This window comes from Sinohyriopsis cumingii, chromosome 5 (assembly GCF_028554795.1).
Source record: "Sinohyriopsis cumingii isolate HCF-2022 chromosome 5, ASM2855479v2, whole genome shotgun sequence".
Taxonomy (NCBI): domain Eukaryota; kingdom Metazoa; phylum Mollusca; class Bivalvia; order Unionida; family Unionidae; genus Sinohyriopsis; species Sinohyriopsis cumingii.
Genome location: NC_142965.1, coordinates 65383206 through 65404937, shown reverse-complemented (window position 1 = coordinate 65404937; position 21732 = coordinate 65383206). Strand labels below are relative to the sequence as shown.

Genomic DNA, 21732 nt, shown 5'->3' with positions numbered 1-21732 from the left:
ATCATTCTACCCAAATCAAGGTCTCCCCCCATCTCGATTCTGATTGGGTGGCGCTGTGCCCCTGTCCAATCATCTTAGCGGCCAGTTCAACCTGTCTGTCTGTTTGCAGGGGAAAGAAGTTAGGACACTCCCACTTCTTCAGGCAATTTCTTTTGATCTTGGAAACATTTCGACACGTAGGTGATAATTGGCTGTCTGTGACTTTGCAACTCCGATGTCCGGTCCTTCGATTCTAGCCACAACAATCTTACGTAACGGATTAGTGCTAGCCTTCGGCAATGTTCGACATCAAACAATGACCCGTCAGAATTACCTTGATTATACATGTTTCAAACTGGGCTACTCTGGGTCGGGGTAAACATGACATTATTCAAGTAGTCCATTCTACAACTGCCTTTATTTTTGTTATTATTCAAGTAGTCCATTCTACAACTGCCTTTATTCTTGTTATTATTATTCTTGTTATTATTCAAGTAGTCCATTCTACAACAAACTGCCTTTGTTCTTGTTATTATTCAAGTAGTCCATTCTACAACTGCCTTTATTCTTGTTATTATTCAAGTAGTCCATTCTACAACAAACTGCCTTTATTGTTGTTATTATTCAAGTAGTCCATTCTACAACTGCCTTTATTCTTGTTATTATTCAAGTAGTCCATTACAAACTGCCTTTATTCGTTATTATTCAAGTAGTCCATTCTACAACAAACTGCCTTTGTTCTTGTTATTATCCAAGTAGTCCATTCTACAACAACTGCCTATGTTCATTATTCAAGTAGTCCATTCTACAACAAACTGCCTTTATGTCAATACAAAGTATCTGCTATCTAATGAGAAAATATTGACCACTGATAATGTATATAACCTTGTTAAATTGTTTGAATTTTGGTATTACCATATCAAAAATATCTGAAAATATTTTTACTCAGTATTACAGCAGATGCTCCCTGGTCATTTTCTATAAAAAAAATTATTCAGTTTAATCATATTTAAAAGTAATAAAATCCACCAAAATACTGACATATTAATATGCATAACACAATATTGTTGTGGTTTATTTTTGCAAACATAGAAAATTACATTTTGAAACAAAGAAAATTTTCTGAAAGTCCAACTGAGCTTGATACAGCCAGTGTTGACTATATTCTAGATCAGTACTCCTGAAACCATGAGGTGAGATTAGGGTTGAAGATTGAATTTGGATCAATTGTTGTACTATAGATAATTATGATATTTGATTTTCTAAAACATTTAACAAGAAATAAGAAAACAAAAAGAAAAAGAAAACATGAGCCCCAAGTGGTCCTGATATCACCCACCTGACTGATATCTGCTTAATAACCAAATGTATGAGCAGTTGCCCAAGAAAGTTTAATACTCAAAAGCCCTGATGCCATGATGCTGTGCAGGAATGCTGGGGTAAATTGTTCTTTTTATATAAAGTTGGGCAAATGTTTCTGCTCTTTTGTCATCATTTGAACAAATTTGGAAACCCTGTATTCCAAGCTGCCTCTTGGTAAAATCGGTCAAAATCAGTTGAACAGTCTTTGAAAAGAAGTTGATCAATTTTGTTTCTATTTTTTGTATTGGAGCCCATGTTTGCTGATGAGCTGGTACAAATTGTAAAGGTTATCATTACAGGCTGCTTTTCATACAGATTGGTCAAATTCTACACAGTGGATTCAGAGAAGCGTTTCTTCTCAGTAGCCATATTTGATAATGACTTGTCATGATTTGTACAAACTTAAGAGGTTTTTATGCCAGCATGCTTTTTGTCAAGTCTAGTCAAATTCTATTCAATCAATCTGGAGACAAGCTATTTCAATATCTTTCTCTCTTTAGCAATGGTGGCCACATTTTATAGCAGATCTGCATAATTTCTAAAAATTTCGAAAGGTCTTCATGCCATCAAGGCATTTAAAGTTGTTTCATTTCTAACATTAACATCCATAGTTGACGGTGGATCTGCCTCACTTTGTAAAGCTTGAAAGATCTCTATGCCATGATACTTCTGTCAACTTTGGTCAAATCCTGTCTAGGATGTTTTGAGAACATTATCAAAAGGTTTTCCTGTAATTAGTAATTATGGCCATATGTGATGTTGGATACACATCATTTGTACAAATTTGAAAGACTTGATGACAGAATGCTTTCAGTAAGATTTCTTCAAATTCTGTTAAACAAGCTTTTGAAAGGTAGTAGTTCAAAGCTATTATAATTTAAAAGCAGCATCAATATTTGGCTACAGATGGGGAAACATTTATACAAACTTGCAAGGTGTTCATGTCAGGATGCTGTCTGTCAAATATGCTCACATTATTGTTAGTGATTTTGGATAAAAAGTATTTACAATTGTTCCTTTTTTTTTAGCAATAATGGTACCCATATTTGATGATGGATTGGCATCAGCTGTGCAAATTTTAAAGTCCTCATGGCTAGGATAATAACCGTCAAATTTGGTCAAATTATGTTCATTTTACAGACACCATCATTTAAAAGTTTCTCCCTCTGCTGCAACGATGTCCGTATCTGATGGAGCATTGTGTGCAATAATTTTAAACTTTAAATTTAAAATAAATTTTGAAAAATTTAGAATGCCAATTGTTGATGGACACTGGGCCATGCCACAGAAAGCACATCTCTTTAATGATTTTTAAACAAAGCTAGTTAAAACTGTAAAGACTGCAAAACCACTTAACTTTCTACCTGTTATAACAAAGTAAACAAACAAAATGACCAAGAACAGAAAGTTTAACAAGTTGACTTAATATCACGAGAAAATAGAGCAGCTTCAAATAAATGCCCCAATTCCAATTCTTAAATCATAGCTCTTATTAAAAAGTTTCTCTAAACAGAAAACCAGCAACACTTTCCATGGAAAATTCCAGCTAGGCTAATTGTAGCTTACCTGATGTAATTCATAATTACAAGTGTTAACAAGTCTAGGCATTCAAAATCAAGGAAATGATTGAAAATGTATATTGCTTGAAATTTCTCTCCAGTATTAAAAACGTTGGTCAAACTGAACTATGGCAATGCAATGGAGAACTCAATAAGCTGAATAAATACTGAAAGTCTCATGCATGTGGGACCATCAGTGATGAAGTTAGGAACATATAAAACACAGGTCAGAGTGGACTTAATTTTGAAGGGTAGTGTATTACAATACAAGATGAATCTAGTGTAACATTTTGATGACAGAGAAACTGTGTTAGAGATGTCCATTGAAAGTTCATTTCTTTATACAAAGTCCCCAACCGTATCAAAACAGGTAACTGTGACCAAATTTTGCTTTAGTATGTACGGTATTGCACCTCAGGAGGAGCAAGAAGATTGATACACGAAGGGTTCATAGTGTCAAATATATGATGACATTGATGATAAAGTTCACAAAAAATAGGTCACAGCAGCCTACATTGGTTTTATAGAAGGCAACATAGGGTTTGAGATATGGATGGTCCATGGAACTAACCTTTTATAGAACAGCAGTCACCAATGCATGAAAAATCAGTAATGGAAACCAACTTTATTGATGATGCAACAAATTAATTATTTAGTCAACCAACGAATGAATATATGACAAAACAAACAAAATGATACATTCCCTCACACCTGTGATCAGGAAGAAATAATAAATCATATTGATGACAGTGCAAACACCTAAGTGAAATAACGATTATGGCTGACTGAACTTGACATTCAGTTCTAAAAATTAGTAACTGGAAACATAAGATTAAAACAAAACGTAAACACTATCTAATATCACTCATGTGACTATCTAATATCACTCATGTGACTATCTAATATCACTCATGTGACTGTAAGACAAAAAAGTACAAAAGTAAAAAATGTGTGCTTGAGTGCTTTTTCTTTTTTTTTCATCAGATATATGTTAATAGGAAACAAAGGTTTCACATATGTGAAATTAAAATTTTCTGTTATATTTTACTGCTCTATTTTTATGATGCTGACTGTTATATGCAGCATAGTAAAGTGCCTGTTTTCAGATCATCCAGTTTCAATTTTGAAACATTGATGTTTGTACTAGATTAAAGTCACAAACATTTTTTTTTGTTCTTGCATACATGTTTTCAACAAGACCAATATGCTTCCAATTTGTTTTGAATCGGTTGAATTGATAAAGTGATGTATTGTTCCGAGTAAGTGAAAAGAGAGTTTGATATGGTAAAGTGATGTATTGTTCCGAGTAAGTGAAAAGAGAGTTTGATATGATGAAGAGATATGTTGATATTGTCAGGCCAAGGCATATTCTCAAGCCATATCAAAGGAGTTCTTTTCCCCCAACACTCGGAACAAAACACTGTATTGCATTTATTAGATATCCATTTTTGTATGCTTCCTAAATATTTTTAGCTGTACAGATTGAGTGAAATTTGAATTTTGACACTGCAAGTCACATAAAACAATTAGTTCTACTCCAGGTGTGTTATATGGAAATATAGACTGAACACCAGTATCAAACACCAGATCAAATGTGTATCAAACACCAGATCAACTGTGTTTCAAACAACAGATCAACTGTTTATCAAACACCAGATCAACTGTTTATCAAACACCAGATCAAACTGTATCAAACACCAGATCAACTGTGTATCAAACACCAGATCAACTGTTTATCAACACCAGATCAAACTGTATCAAACACCAGATCAACTGTATATCAAACACCAGATTAACTGTTTATCAAACACCAGATCAACTGTTTATCAACACCAGATCAAACTGTATCAAACACCAGATCAACTGTATATCAAACACCAGATCAACTGTTTATCAAACACCAGATCAACTGTTTATCAAACACCAGATCAAACTGTATCAAACACCAGATCAACTGTATATCAAACAACAGATCAACTGTTTATCAAACACCAGATCAAACTGTATCAAACACCAGATCAAACTGTATCAAACACCAGATCAACTGTATATCAAACAACAGATCAACTGTATATCAAACAACAGATCAACTGTTTATCAAACAACAGATCAACTGTATATCAAACAACAGATCAAATGTTTATCAAACACCAGATCAAACTGTATCAAACACCAGATCATCTGTGAAAGATAAAATGGGTACATAATAAATTGTTATTTGAGGATTATGAGCCTGAACTTGAATTGTACTTAACCTTTAAAGTCTCTTCTTCAAACAATCAGTTTTTAAAATATCTTTCTTATTTATTTGCTTGCAACAATGATCTGTTTTCAGAATTCTATGAACTTAAATCTACATGAAATGTGTCTCGTTTTATCCTGTAAGAAACTCCTCAACTCTTTCTGAGAATAAAGATATTCTTGATTGCAAATATTTAAGTGAATGTTTATTCTTCCTACTCTTTATGCACCTGCAGGAAGCTGCACAAGATCAGTTGATAATCCATATACAGGTAAGTGTAAGGTGTAATTGAGTGTAAAAAACATAGCATAAAGATTATGTCAATAGTGTAATGATTGGCAGTTTTGTATTACTAAGCAATGATTTGATATTAGCCATTCAGATTTCTCATTGGTCAGTGATTTGATATCTGATGGTCGGTGATGATATCTTTGGTTGCTTGCTGATTTGACATTAGCCAAACAGAAGTCTCACTGGTCAGGTTACATTCTTGAACCAGGTTGCTAAAAGGGGAGCTACAATAACAATACTTCTTTTCTGTAACAAAATTAAACTACTAAATTAGTAATAATTCTTTCAATCTATAATAATCATTTCCTGAGAAGTAAGTGTCCTTGGAGAATTTTCCATTAGAGCATTTTGTGCTGTGGAAACAGTCCAATAGTCCTTCTGAGTAGCACTGAATGTATCTTCTTCCTGACTTACTTCCCTCTTGTCCTTTCTAGACTGCCTCTCTGATTTTACCCTGGCAGCACTCCCTGAGGATAAAGTAATAGGAAGAAAAGGCCGAACTGTGAAACCCATCTCTGTTAATGACTGAGCTGTGACATATTTGATAGACAGTTTGCTTCTTAATGAAATCACAGTCCAGGAATCTGTGTTGCGAAATCTTGTTTTGTGTCCAATCACTTGTCCAGATTTTGTTGTGGCCATAAGGTAGGACCCTGCATTAAGAAATATATTCTAAATGGATTCACACTTAGATTTGAACAAACTATTTGGAAAGATAGGGATATGTCATTTTAATTATAGGCCTAACTTAAAACAATATCAAACTAAATATTTGCAAGAACAATTTTTAAAAAATTATATCAAAGAAATAACTGAAAATATAATAGTACTCATATATTGCTAACATAATGAAGCTAGTAAATGTTTCAATACCATTTAAATCTCTTAAAGTGTTTCATTAGTTAAAGATCTGGAGTGTCCAATAGAATCAATTGTTTTAAAGCAAATCCTATGACTTGAGCCTCTCTCATACCAAAATTGACCACACATTTTGCTCACAGAATGAAGAAAAAAATTGGTAAAAAGATAATTGAATTTACAGTGTTTTAAAAATCAGGTTTTAATTATGTTGCAAAAATATAAATTTAACATTATATTACTAAACCTTCCTCTATTCAAGAGTGACTGTATTCATCCAATCAGAATATGTTTAAAACTGTATTCATTCAATCAGAACAAGTTTAAAACTGAAATGATCCAATCAGATGAAAAGCTTAAAAAATTGCTTGTCCTATATGGATGTTATATGAAATTGATAATAAATAATTAATATTATTTTCATCAGTTCCAATTTTGAAAAGTTATATTGTAAATAATAAAATGATATTGGCTACTCAGCTCTACTGTAGTTATACTTAGTACAAGCTATAACTAAGAGTAACATCTTTCTTTAAATTATTCATGGGAAATTAGAGATCTGTCCTTTATCATATATAACTATTCTTTTCTTTGGAGGAGGTGAAACTGTGTGTGACATACCTGTGCTGTCCTTAATATTGATTGTAAAATTAGTCCCGTGTATAATAGACCCTCCAAAAACAAACTCTAGCAGATAACCATGTGCTAAACTTTCAAGTTCACAGATTCTTTGAACATTTATTTTTTCTGTCCTGGAAATATGGCAAGTGCTACAGTGAAATTTGCTTATGGATTAACGTGCTGACGGATAAATTATTCCTTCTGGCTGGTAAGTGTATTATTTGTCATTAAATATTGTAGGTATATTTTTGATTCAACCAGGGCACAGTGGAGATGCTTAACAAAATTAGAAAAAGCATGTTTTATATAACACTTTTCTGGCTGTTACAAAGTTTTCCATAGTTGTTAAGAGAGTAGGGAGGCTATGAAGTGTAAAGGTCTATAGTATATGTGCATGGAGCAGTGTTTTCTGTTATATTGTTCATTTCACACAGCATTGAGAATTTTATCCTATCTGAAGCACAGTTATTTTCAGGTCAGCGTCATTAAATGTAGCTAACAGTATATATTTTGTTTCACACAAAGTATTTAAAACTAGTTAGGTAGCTTTAGCTACATTTGATGACACATTTAAAAATGTATTGAGCTAGGCCTGCATATAGGATAAATTGACCATGCTGTGTGGAACGAACAAGCATAATACCAAAAAGCTCGACATCATTTGCATTTGTATTTGTCTCTCTCAAAATGTTTTTGTGTGGTGTGTTCTCAAAGATGGATTTAACTTAAGTTACTACGTTTTTGTTTGATTTTAGTACAACTACGTCAGGGACAGCAGAAGACAACAAGGGTTTCCTTTTTTAAAAGTAGTTCTGAGCGTGTGGACACCTTGACTGAGACGACTGGTCTGAGATGACTAGACTGAGACAAGAAAAGTAAGGTTAGCAAAACAAGTAGATTTCTCTGTTGCATGGGTGAGAAATTGAACTGTCTTATAAAATCCAAGATCTCAGCTGGGATATGATCATGTAAGACATCAATCCCAGAGAAAAGTCCAAAATCTACACTGGGACATCTTCAGGGGACGCATCTTAGGGCAAAAGTCTAAGATCTCAGCTGATCATGTTCGTGGGGCACATTCCAGGGCAAATGTCCCAGACCTAAGCTGGAACATCATCACAGAACACACCCCAGGGAAAAAAGGTTGCTCCATTATTTACTTCTTATGACATTATTCTACCACAAAATGCATGCAGGATGCTAAAATCATTTAAGTAATTGACACCCATTTATATAATTGACATCCAGTAACTAAATGGATCACCCTGCTACCAACAGAATTTGAAGGCAAAAACACTTCAAAACCTGAATCCTATGAGTATCTTATTTAAATTTCTTACTGTGTAATGAGCAAAGCCTTGCAAAATCCCTATTTATGATGAAGAGGTTGTACTTTAGTTGAAAATATGTAACTGAGTTAATAAGAATCAAAAGAAATATACCTTTTGTTACTTTATAACTGTCTTTTTTGTTGGCTTGATCAAATGTCATTGCCCTTGTCCTTTCTTTTTGCTTGGTGTTCTGGAGAACGGCATTATAACACTCAACTTCAATCAGTCCAATTCTACTGCAGCACTGGCTGTCCATGCGATCATCCTCAAATACAAAAACCATGTTGTTTATATACATGCCTTTGTCATGCATATTATCAATACAAAGGTTTTTCATGTTTTGTACACATTGTACTTTCCTCTGCAGTTCAAAAGACTTTTACCCTGTTACAGCAAGTTTTTAAAGCAAACAAAATACATAATCAAATATTTCATCAACATTACTGCCTGCTAGGTTTTTGCTTGGCTTACAGCAACAACAAAAAAAAAAACAGTCATCAAGCTGAGTGCAACTTAGGTGGAAATTCTTCTTGATGTATAATACTCTCATAAAAAAAACTTGCCCTAGTCAGAAAAGCAATATGGCTTGGAAATTTATGCCACCTCCGAAACAGGACTGAAGTAGAACCAAAGAATGCAACCTAGTAAATGTTTCTGGCCAATTATTTATCTTTACATTTGAACTTTCATTTTTTTTAAATTTAAATATTCACTTCTGGCACCACATAGCCAATACCGTGCTGATACACAGTTAAACTATATTCATATATAAAAACAAGGTAGCAGTTTTTTAATTAACCAGTTTGTTTTATTTCTTTTTAAAACTTATTGTTCTTCAAATCTACTTCAAAAGTTATTATCACTGTCAAGTCCAAATGTCATTTCACCCAACTTTAAACCCTACTACTGACTCCAGCCCACCCAAAAGAAGAATTCTTTTTCGTTCTATATTATACAAACAAAGGGTAATAACTCTTGCCCATTATACCCACTTGCCATCGCCAGGTGGTGTTAGTTTTAGACAAGCAGAACATCATGAATTGGATGCTTTGATTGCAGGGAGAATTGAATGTATTAATATTAGTGATATTCATTGCTGGGGAAAAAGAAAACAAACACGAGACCCAAAAGAACCTGAGAATGCTCAACAGGCTGACATCTGCCTGACAGCCAAATGCTGTTTGTTTTACTGTGTACTCCTAACAAACTACATAGACCTAGATCTGCTGGCACATTATGTAGTGTCAAATCTGTGCCTATGCAGTTTCCAGCTAGGTCTAAATTATATTTGAGTTGAGACAGGATTGGGGACATGTGCAAGATATATATCCTTGTAAGGTAATGTTGCTAATTTCACCAAGTACCCAAATGCACACATAAACGTTGAAAAGAAAATCTTTAATATTGTAAATGTTCATGTGATATTAAGTAGGCTGATGGTAGCTAATGGGTCAATTAATTAACAGTGTATGAAAAATTATAACATACAGTAAAAACTGTTTTGAGTGACCTCTGCTATTAGTGACCATCTATGATTTCTGACCACAACTGTAATGCACAGATCAATTTTATCATATAAACACTCTGTCATGAGCGACCACCTTCTGAACGCAACCAGCAACCACCATGACTTGGTAAAATATAAACTGCACCAACCTTAATCCATTGACTGCTTATACATTGTATATAAAAAAGAGGCTGGCTATCTGTATATGAAATTTTTTAGCTGTGCTTTAAGTGTTTTGTATTTTCTATTGTAAACCAGACTCAAAGTACCTCTAGAGTATTCCAGTATTCAATAGTAAAGATTTTACTGTACTACTTACCTCATCTCTAGCAAACCTTGGCAGAGAGAATAGGAACTCTTTTACTGTGGTACCATCTCTGAAACCTTTGACCAATCTGTAAAGAAGTAAATCTCAAAATATTTCCAAGAAATTGAATATGTCCCATACTTAGCTTAGGGCAATGCATCCATTGATCTGAAAGGCTGATGTACTATGAATCAGAGGACGATTGTCTTGAATTAAATGATATAACGACATAAATGGTTGTTTTACTATCGCAAATTAAACATTTTCAACTGTTTAGCTGAGTCAGTAAAAATCATCATATTTGACAGTAACACCACTACAAATGTTATCCCCTTTCTAAAACTTTGGTACATTTTTCTAAATATTAGATTTAAAAAATGTACTTAACAATAACATCACAGGGAAGATGATGACACCACTGGAATATCATAATATTACTGGAAAGACCATGATAACAGTGGGATGATCATGGTAACAAAATAAGATCTCATGACATCACTGCGAAGATAATATCATCAATGGGAATATTATGAAATTGCTGAGAATATCATGATATCATAGGGAAGATCATCATCACTGGGAAGAGTGTGATATCACAGGGAAGATCATGATATCATTGGTAGGTTGTCTTCTAGTGAATACCTCGTAATCAATATAACCTTCTGTTCAGGAGGAGTAGCTAGAACAAATTTCAAAATGGCTGTCATGGAAGCTGCATTGGATGTCAGATCACAACCAATTTCATTTCTGCCCAGCTAGACATCATAACAAATCTTTTAATGACCATCCCTTCAGAAGGATATGCAATAACAAGGATTTTCAAGATGGCTGCTGTGCTGGCCATGCCTAATGTCTAAGTACCATTTTCATTTATGACCAACTAGACTATGGGATGAAAGTGTGTGTCAAGTTTCATGGCAAGTAGTTCAGAAGCAGCAGCAATAACAAAATTATGTTGATAGATGGTTGGACAATGAATGAAAAACCATCCCATAAACTTTTCTTATCTATGACCAATACAACTAAGAAAACTTTCAGTGTATACCGTATCTGTCCAGGCTTTATACTCAAACTCTTCACCTTCTGCCCATCTAAAAACACTCTGTAGTAGCAATGTGGTGTCTCTGGAGTTGCCTCAATACAGATCTGATATGGGGTCACTGGCCATGCCTGGGAGAAAAAATGTATCAAGGTATTTTATTGACAGAACACATTTCTTGTATATAACTTGTCATATTTTGTGGACCTACTTTTAAATATTTTTAATGACCATCAATAAGAGGATTGTTTTTCTTTTGCCATATATAGTCCCTCAAAAGTCCAATCCCATGGCATAGACCCTGAGCTGACATTGCAGAATATCTGTTCTATGCATCTGATCAGGACTAATCAGTAGAAAAAATAACATAGACCCTGATCTGCCACCACTTTATATGCTAGCAGATCAGGTCTATATTGTTTGAATTTGGACCTAACTTTAATGTGAGTCTTTGTTTGTGCTTTCCTAGCATTTTATTAGGGAATGACACATCAGTATGCTCAAAACTGAAGAATGAGGCCTATAGTTGCATTGTAATAATTTATTCTTGCAAAGATAACTCATTCTGACCTGTACATAATATATGCTCAAGTCACTGTGGACCTATAGGCCAGGGCTTGAATTAGCAGTAGCCCAAAGCTAGCACATTTCCTCTTTGACTTACAGTTTTATCATTTCAGTAGTAAGGTTTCGGTTGTCACCAGTCTGCATTTGTGGGAAGGACTAGTGAAGATTCAGCAGGACTAGTAAATTTCAAAAGTTTCTCAATCTACTATTACCCCTGGCTATAAACAAAATAATTTTACATTCAAAGCCGGTATAAAAGATCACAAATAAATTACCTATAATGCGAAAATATAATGAACCAGGTGAAATATCAGTTTGTGCAAATGTACAATACAAGTGAACAAAATATTAATCCATGCTTTACCAACATTTCACTTAAAAGTGACATTCATGTATAATACATGTAGATGGGACAAGCCTTTACTAGTTGAAAATAAGTGACATTCATGTATAATACATGTAGGTGGGACAAGCCTTTACTAGTTGAGAATAAGTGACATTCATGTATAATACATGTAGGTGGGACAAGCCTTTACTAGTTGAGAATAAGTGACATTCATGTATAATACATGTAGATGGGACAAGCCTTTACTAGTTGAGAATAAGTGACATTCATGTATAATACATGTAGGTGGGACAAGCCTTTACTAGTTGAGAATAAGTGACATTCATGTATAATACATGTAGATGGGACAAGCCTTTACTAGTTGAGAATAAGTGACATTCATGTATAATACGTGTAGATGGGACAAGCCTTTACTAGTTGAGAATAAGTGACATTCATGTATAATACATGTAGGTGGGACAAGCCTTTACTAGTTGAGAATAAGTGACATTCATGTATAATACATGTAGATGGGACAAGCCTTTACTAGTTGAGATTCATGTATAATACATGTAGATGGGACAAGCCTTTACTAGTTGAGAATAAGTGAGCTGTAAGATCATAGATACTGTCATTTTCTGATTTTAAGTTTAATGCAAAATAATCTTATGTTCAAGGTTTACAGCAAAATAAAATTCAAGTCTATCACATACTATGATTTTTTTTTAAAGATTCATACTCCTTATCGATTTATCACTTCCCATCAATAATTCATATCTTCCCCCTCACAAATTCATAACTTCCCATCAAAAATATATATCTCCCCCTCAAAACTTCACAACTGAACTCTGCATCACAAACTCTTAACTCCCTATTAAAATATTCATAACTTCTCATTAAAAATGCATATCTCCCCTCAAACATTCACATCTCTCCATCACACATTCATAATTTCCCGTCAAATTTTCATATCTCTAATAAAAGAAATTAAACTTCCGAATCAAACTTTGTATCTTCCCATCAAGAATTCGTAACTCCTCTTAAAATATTCATGTCTCTCCCTACAAAGTTCATAATTCCCCATAAAAAAAATGTTAATTCATCCCCATTATATTTATTACCAATTCATTTAGACTTGTGAAAATAAATAGTTTCAGCATGTGTTATTTCAAATGCTCTGAAATTTAAAAAAAGAAAACTTCTGACAATGATAGAACTTTGATATAAAAATTAGAGCAATCAACCTGTGTGAGTGTAAGTTTTGAAATAAGGACATATGAATACACATCCATATATCAGGGAGCACACCATGAAATGGGAACTTCTGTTATTTGCAGTAGGCTAGCTGCAATGTGATCCTCTTAATTACTTTACCATAAATTTTATTTCCTGGCCTGTTCCAATGCCATCCCTGTTTTGTCTATTTTTCTTTTGCAAATTCTAATTAAAAAATATTAATCCTTTTGCAATTCAGCTCCAGAATAAATATAATTTTTTTTTCTCAAAATTACTTATAATTGCAATGCTGAAGTGAAATGCAAAAATTTGCAAATACATCTGTTAATACACTAATTGATTACAAATAGTTACCAAGAAAAGCAAATCTTTCGCAAATAGAATCTTCACCTAATTTGTTTTGCAAATAACTCATCTTAAGATTTGAAACAAAATATCAAATGATCAAATTTAGACTGCCAGAAAAAGATGACTGCCAGAAAGTACATGAAACAGTAAAGATCTTCACTCCTCACATCCATTTGCCTTACAAACATAATGGGTACTAATTTTTTTCATATTAATTATATGCTTCCATAAAATATTTTGAAACCACCTTTTAAACAACACAATTTTCAATACATGTAATCAGTGGAAATAACAAGGGAGTTAACAATTATGGGGATTTGTATGAGAAATTTAAACATGCTATCTTTATACAAGAAAAATAGTTGATCAATGCATGAATAGCTTTATTATTTTGAAATAAATAAGAAAACCATGCATTCATAATGCATATGCTATACTATTATCTATTATAAATTTATTTGCACTTAAATTTTTCTGGTAAAATCTCAGTCATTTTGTAATGTAAAATAGAGAATTTAGCATTTTCCAGTGAATAATATTGTCTAAATAAAATTACAGAATATAATATTTTTTCACAATTGTAATCCATTTAAAACCTCAGAAAAACTGTTTTTAAAAATCGCAAAGCAAACTTAAATACATTAAGTATAAAAGCATAAAGCGTATATTGTATGCATTAACCCAATAGACTGGGCTATTTCAATTTTTACAGTGAAAACTGCCTTTCTGAGATATTAGTCATAAAATTTTGTTTTTGAACACATTTAGATTTGTTCTGATATATTTTGAGTTCATTACACTGAAGGACACTGAAAATACAACATCATGGAGGAGTATTAAGAAAATCTACCAACCTGTTTCTCCACCTCTCCACCTACAATTTCCTCCACAGGCTGCCTGTAGCTGAACGGAGTGAACAGGTTGGATTCTGCATAGTATGTACCATCTTTTTCATACTCGGGGATTGGTTGGCCACCCACCAGTATACTGAACTTGAAGTCAGCACATGCAGGCATTATCAGAACTTGATGCTACCTCATAGCCTTCTGATTTCAGAGGGGTAAAAAGGGTAAGTCATTGTAAATAAAATCAATATGTCAATTTATGTCTCTCAGTAATGAATAATATGACTATGTTAGCCAACAACTTTAACATTTAACGATAAACATCATTTGTCAATTTTACAGGCTGTGGTGAAAAGCAATTAAGTACTGCAAATGTAAAAAAAACAAAAAAACAACCAAAAATAAAAGTGGAGAACAACTTGTTCATCTAAACGTTATGTAAATTTAGTCTGTATGGTGTGCCTGACCTTTGTCTATAATTAAGGGATGATGTTTGGCCAACCTAACTTATTCTCATGTTTTCTGTCATGTATGTATGTTATAAATAAGTTGTTTCCTGACATTTGAGTTCAAGGTCTAGCCTTATTTACAAACCTAGAATGTTTTGGAAGCAAACTTGTGACCCACATCCTGGTCATTTTATAGTGTCTTAGGTTTTTATATAAGGTTGTGGTAATCAAAATTATTCATTCATATCTTAAGATGGAATCGTTTGCATTTGTGTTCAGATATAATTTGAGTGGAATAATTTATTTTAAAAAGTTGTTCATCAGAATTACAAAATGCACATTGGTTTTTGGACTAAAACACTAGCTTGGAATTATTGTGAATTCATTTAAAGACATTCTGGTTTAAATCATTATGATCCATCAAGACTCTTGGTACATAAACCTATTCAAGACTAATGTTACATTAGCACATTCAATATTGGAATTCATTTGGAACAGGATACTTTTTAGATTATTGGGGATTTAATTCACAATAGTGTAAGTATCTCTAAAGTTTTCACTTTGTAAATTAGATACATAAATTTAATTATTGATTTTAATACACTTGCTGGTTTTGCTTCTTCTGTTACTTAGTTTAAGACCATTGAGTCATATCACTAACTTTGTACTAGTTCAATTGTGACTTTAGCTAATAGTTTCCTTCACCTTCAATTTTTCAGTCGGAGTCCAGGAATTTCCACATAAATTATGTGTTACAGATGCATGCATAGAAGAATCAGTGCCAATCCATAACGCAATTACCAGAATACATTATATGTTCATAGACCTTTGTACAAGGTATGTTGCCACAGAAATAAAGATAGAAGAACAAAATGAATGACACTTCTATAATACCTAAAGCATAATCACTTGTATGTTGCCATGAAAACATGATATTATAGTACAGAACCATTAAAATCCTTGCAAATTCTCTTCCTTTTTTACCACAGTTAGCATTTTTATTTTACAGGTTTTCACACACAAAATAACTTTAGCACTTCCTCTCATTCACCTATTGCTGTAACGTGCAATTTGTTATCAGAGGATGCTAAGCATCCTCTTTATTAGATTATATTTTTGAAGACCACTCTGGTGGTCTAAGTGGTTAGAATATCTGCCTTGGCTGCTGGAGGTTACAGGTTCAAACCCCTGCCAAGTCATATCAAAGACATAAAAATGGCACTAGCAGCTGCCTCACTTAGCACTCAGCATTAAGAGATTAGTTTTAGGACTTACTGGCCTGGTGTCAGGATAATGTGACTGAGAGCGACATTATGCTATATAGCTACAGCATGGTGCCCCAGTGTTAGACATCCCTATAAAACTGTCACAGTGCAAGCATCGTAGCAATGAGACAAATTTTTTTTTAAAGCTATGTTAAAAATCCCAAACACATGCATCATACACACACAAATTAGGGTTTTGACAAATTGGTGGTTTTCATCTGTTTTAATTCTTTATGTATAAGACTACTTTCTTTGATGGAATGTCTCTTTCTCATCCTAACATAAAAAGATATAATAAATCATCAGTGTCCGTGTCACAAACCCAGTCAATTGTTTAGAGTAGCCTACAAGTATAAACTCTTTTATCTCGCAGGGAGTGAAACAATCAGATTCCCTTCAGCTTTTTTAACTTAATGAATGGTAACTGCCAAAAATAAACAGCAATGCATCTAGTGAGCTGTGTTTAATGATGAAACAACCAAATGGTGTAAGTAGATACAAGTTTATATTTATTGGAAGAACATATATAATAATAAGGAAATAGAGACAAATGTTTTTATTTCCCTTCAATATGTATCACTGATTAAATATTATGAATTTATCAATGATTAAAAATAATTTATGATAAAAACATCAGATATGTCAGATATTTAAAATATAACATGTCTGACAGTATCCAGATGGCAAATACATTCCATTTCAGAATTAATATTGCATTATGCCCCTAAATGTACACTTATTGCATAAACATGTTTAAACATGAACAGATTTTATTATCAGATTTTAAAATTAAGAACTGAAATTATATTTTCTTATTTTCACAAATAAATACTATCAGAAAAGCACTGCACAGGTGATGATGGTAAATTTTTAAATTGCACAATACTTTTGTTTCTATATTTTTGTCACCTTTCTACAAATAATACATTACATTTTAAATTTTCAGTTCCACTGTTCTTGGTTATCTTATTTTCATATTATATGTGTGTGTGTGTGTGTGTGTGTGTGTGTGTGTGTGTGTGTTTGGATTTTTTTATTTTTTAAATTGTATGACAATAAAATGGCTGTTTAATAGTAGTAATACCCAAAAACATTGCAGGTAAATTACTTTCAAGTTTCTGACACACACAATTAACAAGAGAAGTTATAATATTCTTGTCCACAAACACTGTAAACATTTAGGTTTTTCAAATCAAATGGGAGTTTCTTTCATAACAAGGCTGCCATATTTGCATGGGCGTGTTTATCTTTTCAAGCTACAGATGTGATGTTGTTCATCATCTCTGAAATCTCAATATCTAATAAAATTTTAGAGTTACATCTCTTTGATTAAATATATTTTAAGATTTTTTTATAAATATTACAACCAGACATAACAGTTTTGACTGCAGTGGACTCTTCTGGAAATCAGAAAAGGATAATGAGCAATCTGTATATTTGATTGCATCAAGAGAATCAGTTTACTTTTAAATGCCAAGAAGGTAACAGTGTTAGGGACCCCGTGGTGATAATCATATCAGAAATTATAAATTGAAATAAGTAAGTTTTATTCATTTTTGATATCGTGATGCTTTTGCTTTTGAAATCGGTAGGGGGTACAAATAAATGAGAACGTGAACGTTAGATGTTCGCACTGTTAGTATTTACACTGCACTTCAAGTGTTTCTTGGGTATAACTGCTACTAAAATAAATATTTTAATTAATGAAAGAACAGCACGAACATCAAGGTCAATTTTATTTAGTTGATAAACCGTGACTTTAACTTTTAACAACCCTAACCCATTTAATATCGAAATATGCTAAAATTGTGAAATGATTATCAGAACAAACATGCCTTTCTTTCTTTTTTGTACTTATTAATCATACTAATATTTCATCTTTGCCTTCTATTATTATTTATGCTTGTGAATACAATTGCTAAGATCTTTCATTCAGGATTATTTTATCACTGTGTACAGTATTGGTTCAGAAAGAACCAGTACCAAAAAGGCCCGGATTAAAAAGGACCGGTCCAGAAATGCCAGTAACAGGTCAGGAAGGTCCTGGACGAAAAAGACTCTTTTAAAAAGGACCGTTTGAAAGATTGATTAATAAGAAGAAGGAAAAGAAGAAGAAGAAGAAGAAACTTTACGGATTACACAGATTGTAGTACCCATATCAGGAAAGAATCGCAATCGCATTGTACTTTTCACACTTTCTTTACTCATTTTCTATCTCAGATTTATTTAATATGTTAAGAAATTTTGATAATCACAATTAAGACAAGAATACAAATCTCTACAATTACAACTTTTTCCTATGCCTCCAGTCTCAACAGGGCTTGGAGTGTCATAAGATTTTAAGTTTTTGTAGCGATTACTGAGACAATCCTGACTGAACTACCCCAGGAGATTATCTGTAAACGTCAGGTGTACGGTACTTGTGCCTCTTTTTTTCTCTTCACTCATAACATTTTATTCATCATACTTTATACTTTTTCCATTATATATATCTTTCAGGGAACATTCCTTACTTTACATTGTCTGATATTTTCAATGTCTTCAACATGAATAACTTGTGTATCTTTCAAAAATTAATGTGACTTTATCTAAAGATGAAGATTTTGAAGCTACTGACCTTAGATTACATACTTGTATAACGAAATCACTGCCATTTTGTTTAAAAAACACAATGTGCAATATTCACAGATTTTACATTACAGTTTATGGACCCACAATGGAGAGATGCTAGATTGATTTCAAAAAATTTTCTTACAAATGTTCAACTGTGCCATACAATTCTGTAACAGTTGTTGATACAATACTGCAGTAAATTGAAATCAAAATTTAGCCCTATATGTAGTATTAAATCAAAATGTTTGAACTTTAAACTTTATATCACATGTACAGTTCCATAACTGAACTTTTCTTTAAGCATGTATTTATGATTGTGTATGTTTTGTTTTCTTTTCTTGAATGTCCAATACAATCATCTATTCTTATGAGACTTTCTGTTAGCCACATATTTGATCTTGACTTGTAACACCGTGTTTCAACATTTTCTTTTTTCCGTTTTGTGATCTACACTAGGAGAACAAAGACTTGGAAATTATGAATTAACTTTTACAGCCACTATGTGCAATTTTATTGTGCTGTAAGATTTTTTGTTGAAAAATGAATATGTATGCATGTTTTTATGGTTCAGCGATCATTTGTTGCTGTTATTGTAGAATTGTTTACTATATTTTCCTATTAAATTTATCGGACAGCCATTATGTGCAATATTGTTGTAGTATTTGATGTCAGATTTTAATATTCAAGTATTAGTAATAATTCTTGTTATTATTAACAAATTTAGGAATCTGAAATGGCATTAACGTTTGTCTTTTGTTGCTTATACTAGTTAGACATATCTTTCTTCTTTTTGTCTTTCTATCCCACCGGAATATTTTTTTTTATTTTTTTAAATAAATAACCTTTTAATTCTCTTCCAATTTTGAACTGACTTTCATTGCAACCAAAACGCAATAACAGTGCCTACAAGGCACAGACTTAAGACTATAGCAAATTCTATTTAAAGCATAAATTATAATCAACAAAAATAAATTATGTATTACAGATGTATTAACGATAATGAATGTATGTGAAACAGGAAGAGTCAATAGTTTTCGCAAATGAAAATATTCATCCATTGGTAATTGATAAATAACTGGGCCTTTTTGGCTCGGGTCTTTTAGGTAGGGGGGTACAAACAAACGGGTATGTATAGTCAGACTATAGTCCATTTTGGTCGTGGGTCTTTTTGGTACCGGTCCGTTTTTACCCTGATCCACTATGTACCTCAGTTAAAATAATTACGTGCCATTATTACTTTTGCGTTCTCTATTGGTACTTTACCAACCTAATATTTGTCGTCATATTACTACCAGTACATTTCTGTCAGCAATATTCTTCGACGTTTGTCTCATATCGAGGCTAAACTTCCGCTTAATTCGGAAGAACGCGGTTTCATTTTTAGAGTCAGCTTGGACAGGAAGCGTCTTGGCGAGTCAATTACTTGTTATGATGTTAGTAATTTATTTCGGTAAATCACTGAAACATAATTATCTTAGTAACTAGCAAGAAAGCAGCGACAAGCATGAAAATAATCTGTCACAGTTGACGCTTCGATACTGTCGCATGCTCTTTTAATTAGAACGATATGTTAGCTTAAGTTCCAAAATCGAAATTAAGCTACAACAATAAAGAGCTAATGTTTACAGTTTTATTGACTTTGAAAAGTTGTCAACAGGCATATGTACTACAGTTACTATTGTAATAACTTTATGAAAACTATTTTCTCATGAAGGAAAAAAGTCTGCACCGTCCATGAGATAAACCTCTCCAAGATTCCGAGGTGTTTTGAGCAACAAATATTTTTATAGCACATTTCAAAATTGAAAGCCAATGTCTTTTGTTTTGTTTCATCCACGATTTAACATTTATTATCATTCTATTGGTTTGAAAGAAGAAGAAAAGCTTTATGGTCATTTAATATTTAACTTGTCAAATTGTTAAGCTATTTTTATTTATTATAATTTTTGTGTTTACCGTAGCAGATAAATATAGTGATCTGGTTCTCATAATTATCAATTAAAAACCACGGGAAATAGACTTTAACCGGAAGCATAATACAAAATATGGCGGGAACTGTGTCGACGCTATTCAGAATAGACCTCGTAAGATTGCGGAGCTGTCACTCGCGCCTGGGTACTTCGCAAACTTGTCAAATCATACTTTAACAAAACGTTAGTTTATGTTGCGTTACTTGCATCACATTTATCAAGCTCTTAAGAATCCTAGACCAACAGGAGTTATTTTTTTCTCCTTCTGACATAATATGCGCAAGCAAAAAGGGGGAGTTTCCTCTGACCCTTGCCAGTGCCACCCCATTTTTTGATATTTGGACATTTATGTTGGGGTGTAGGGTCCACAGGGGCTTGTTACAAAGAAAATCAAGGGATGGGAGTTCTAACCTGTAATAATATAACATGTTATATGTAGGGTCAGAGCGCATTCCCTATCGAAAAGTTGGAATTCGCTGACACCATTTGGTGTCGGCATGGGGTAGCCGCTTACTAACCGGCCCAGCACTCTTGAACGACCTTTCATCGAGATATACCTGCATGAAATCGATAGGAATATTATTTATTTTCCCAGAAATTGCGATAATAGCATTCGTTATGTCTTTAATCCGCTGACACACGAGACGAAAGTACATCGTTGCTAACATTTAACCTGGATCTGGCCATTTGTCTTCGTAGTCACGTGACTACACAACTCTCGTAACCTACATCTCAATGACATCAGAGGTCATACAGTCACGTGATATCAACAACATACCATTTCTAGTGTTGCTGTAGGAAAACAAATCGAACATATAAATAAAGCTCATGTAATTTATATAGAAAAAAGCAATAATATAAACTTCTCAAAATATTTGTGAAAACCACGACGGAAATCTGTAAATGTTGAAGAAATTTGAAAAGAACCAGATTCACTATGAAAAGCACGTGTCATTGTGGTAGTCACATGACACCAACAAAAAAACATCGCTGACACGTGCTCGGTACTTATTGAAAA

The 21732-nt window shown here is 33.1% G+C and overlaps 2 protein-coding genes across 4 annotated transcripts in view; one reads left to right on the top strand and one right to left on the bottom strand.

Annotated features, from left to right (window-relative positions):
- Positions 1 to 1038: 1038 nt before the first annotated feature.
- Positions 1039 to 20102, bottom strand: LOC149799335 (uncharacterized). Its single transcript, XM_089958666.1, has 6 exons — positions 20012 to 20102; positions 14427 to 14618; positions 11103 to 11227; positions 10070 to 10145; positions 8355 to 8508; positions 1039 to 6086 (listed from the first exon to the last, which is right to left on the bottom strand). Exons 2-6 carry the CDS (start codon positions 14586 to 14588, stop codon positions 5719 to 5721), a joined length of 885 nt encoding a protein of 294 aa, XP_089814792.1. The 5' UTR covers positions 14589 to 14618; positions 20012 to 20102; the 3' UTR covers positions 1039 to 5718.
- A 31-nt stretch (positions 20103 to 20133) lies between these two features.
- Positions 20134 to 21732, top strand: part of LOC149799334 (DNA-dependent ATPase/E3 ubiquitin-protein ligase HLTF-like) — a 111141-nt gene continuing 109542 nt past the window's right edge. The window contains exon 1 of one of the 3 annotated variants that reach the window (XM_089958660.1): positions 20134 to 20194. The gene's annotated coding sequence lies outside the window, so the exon portion shown is untranslated. The remainder of the gene's footprint in view (positions 20195 to 21732) is intronic. The other 2 variants (XM_089958659.1, XM_089958662.1) reach the window with 2 other exon arrangements.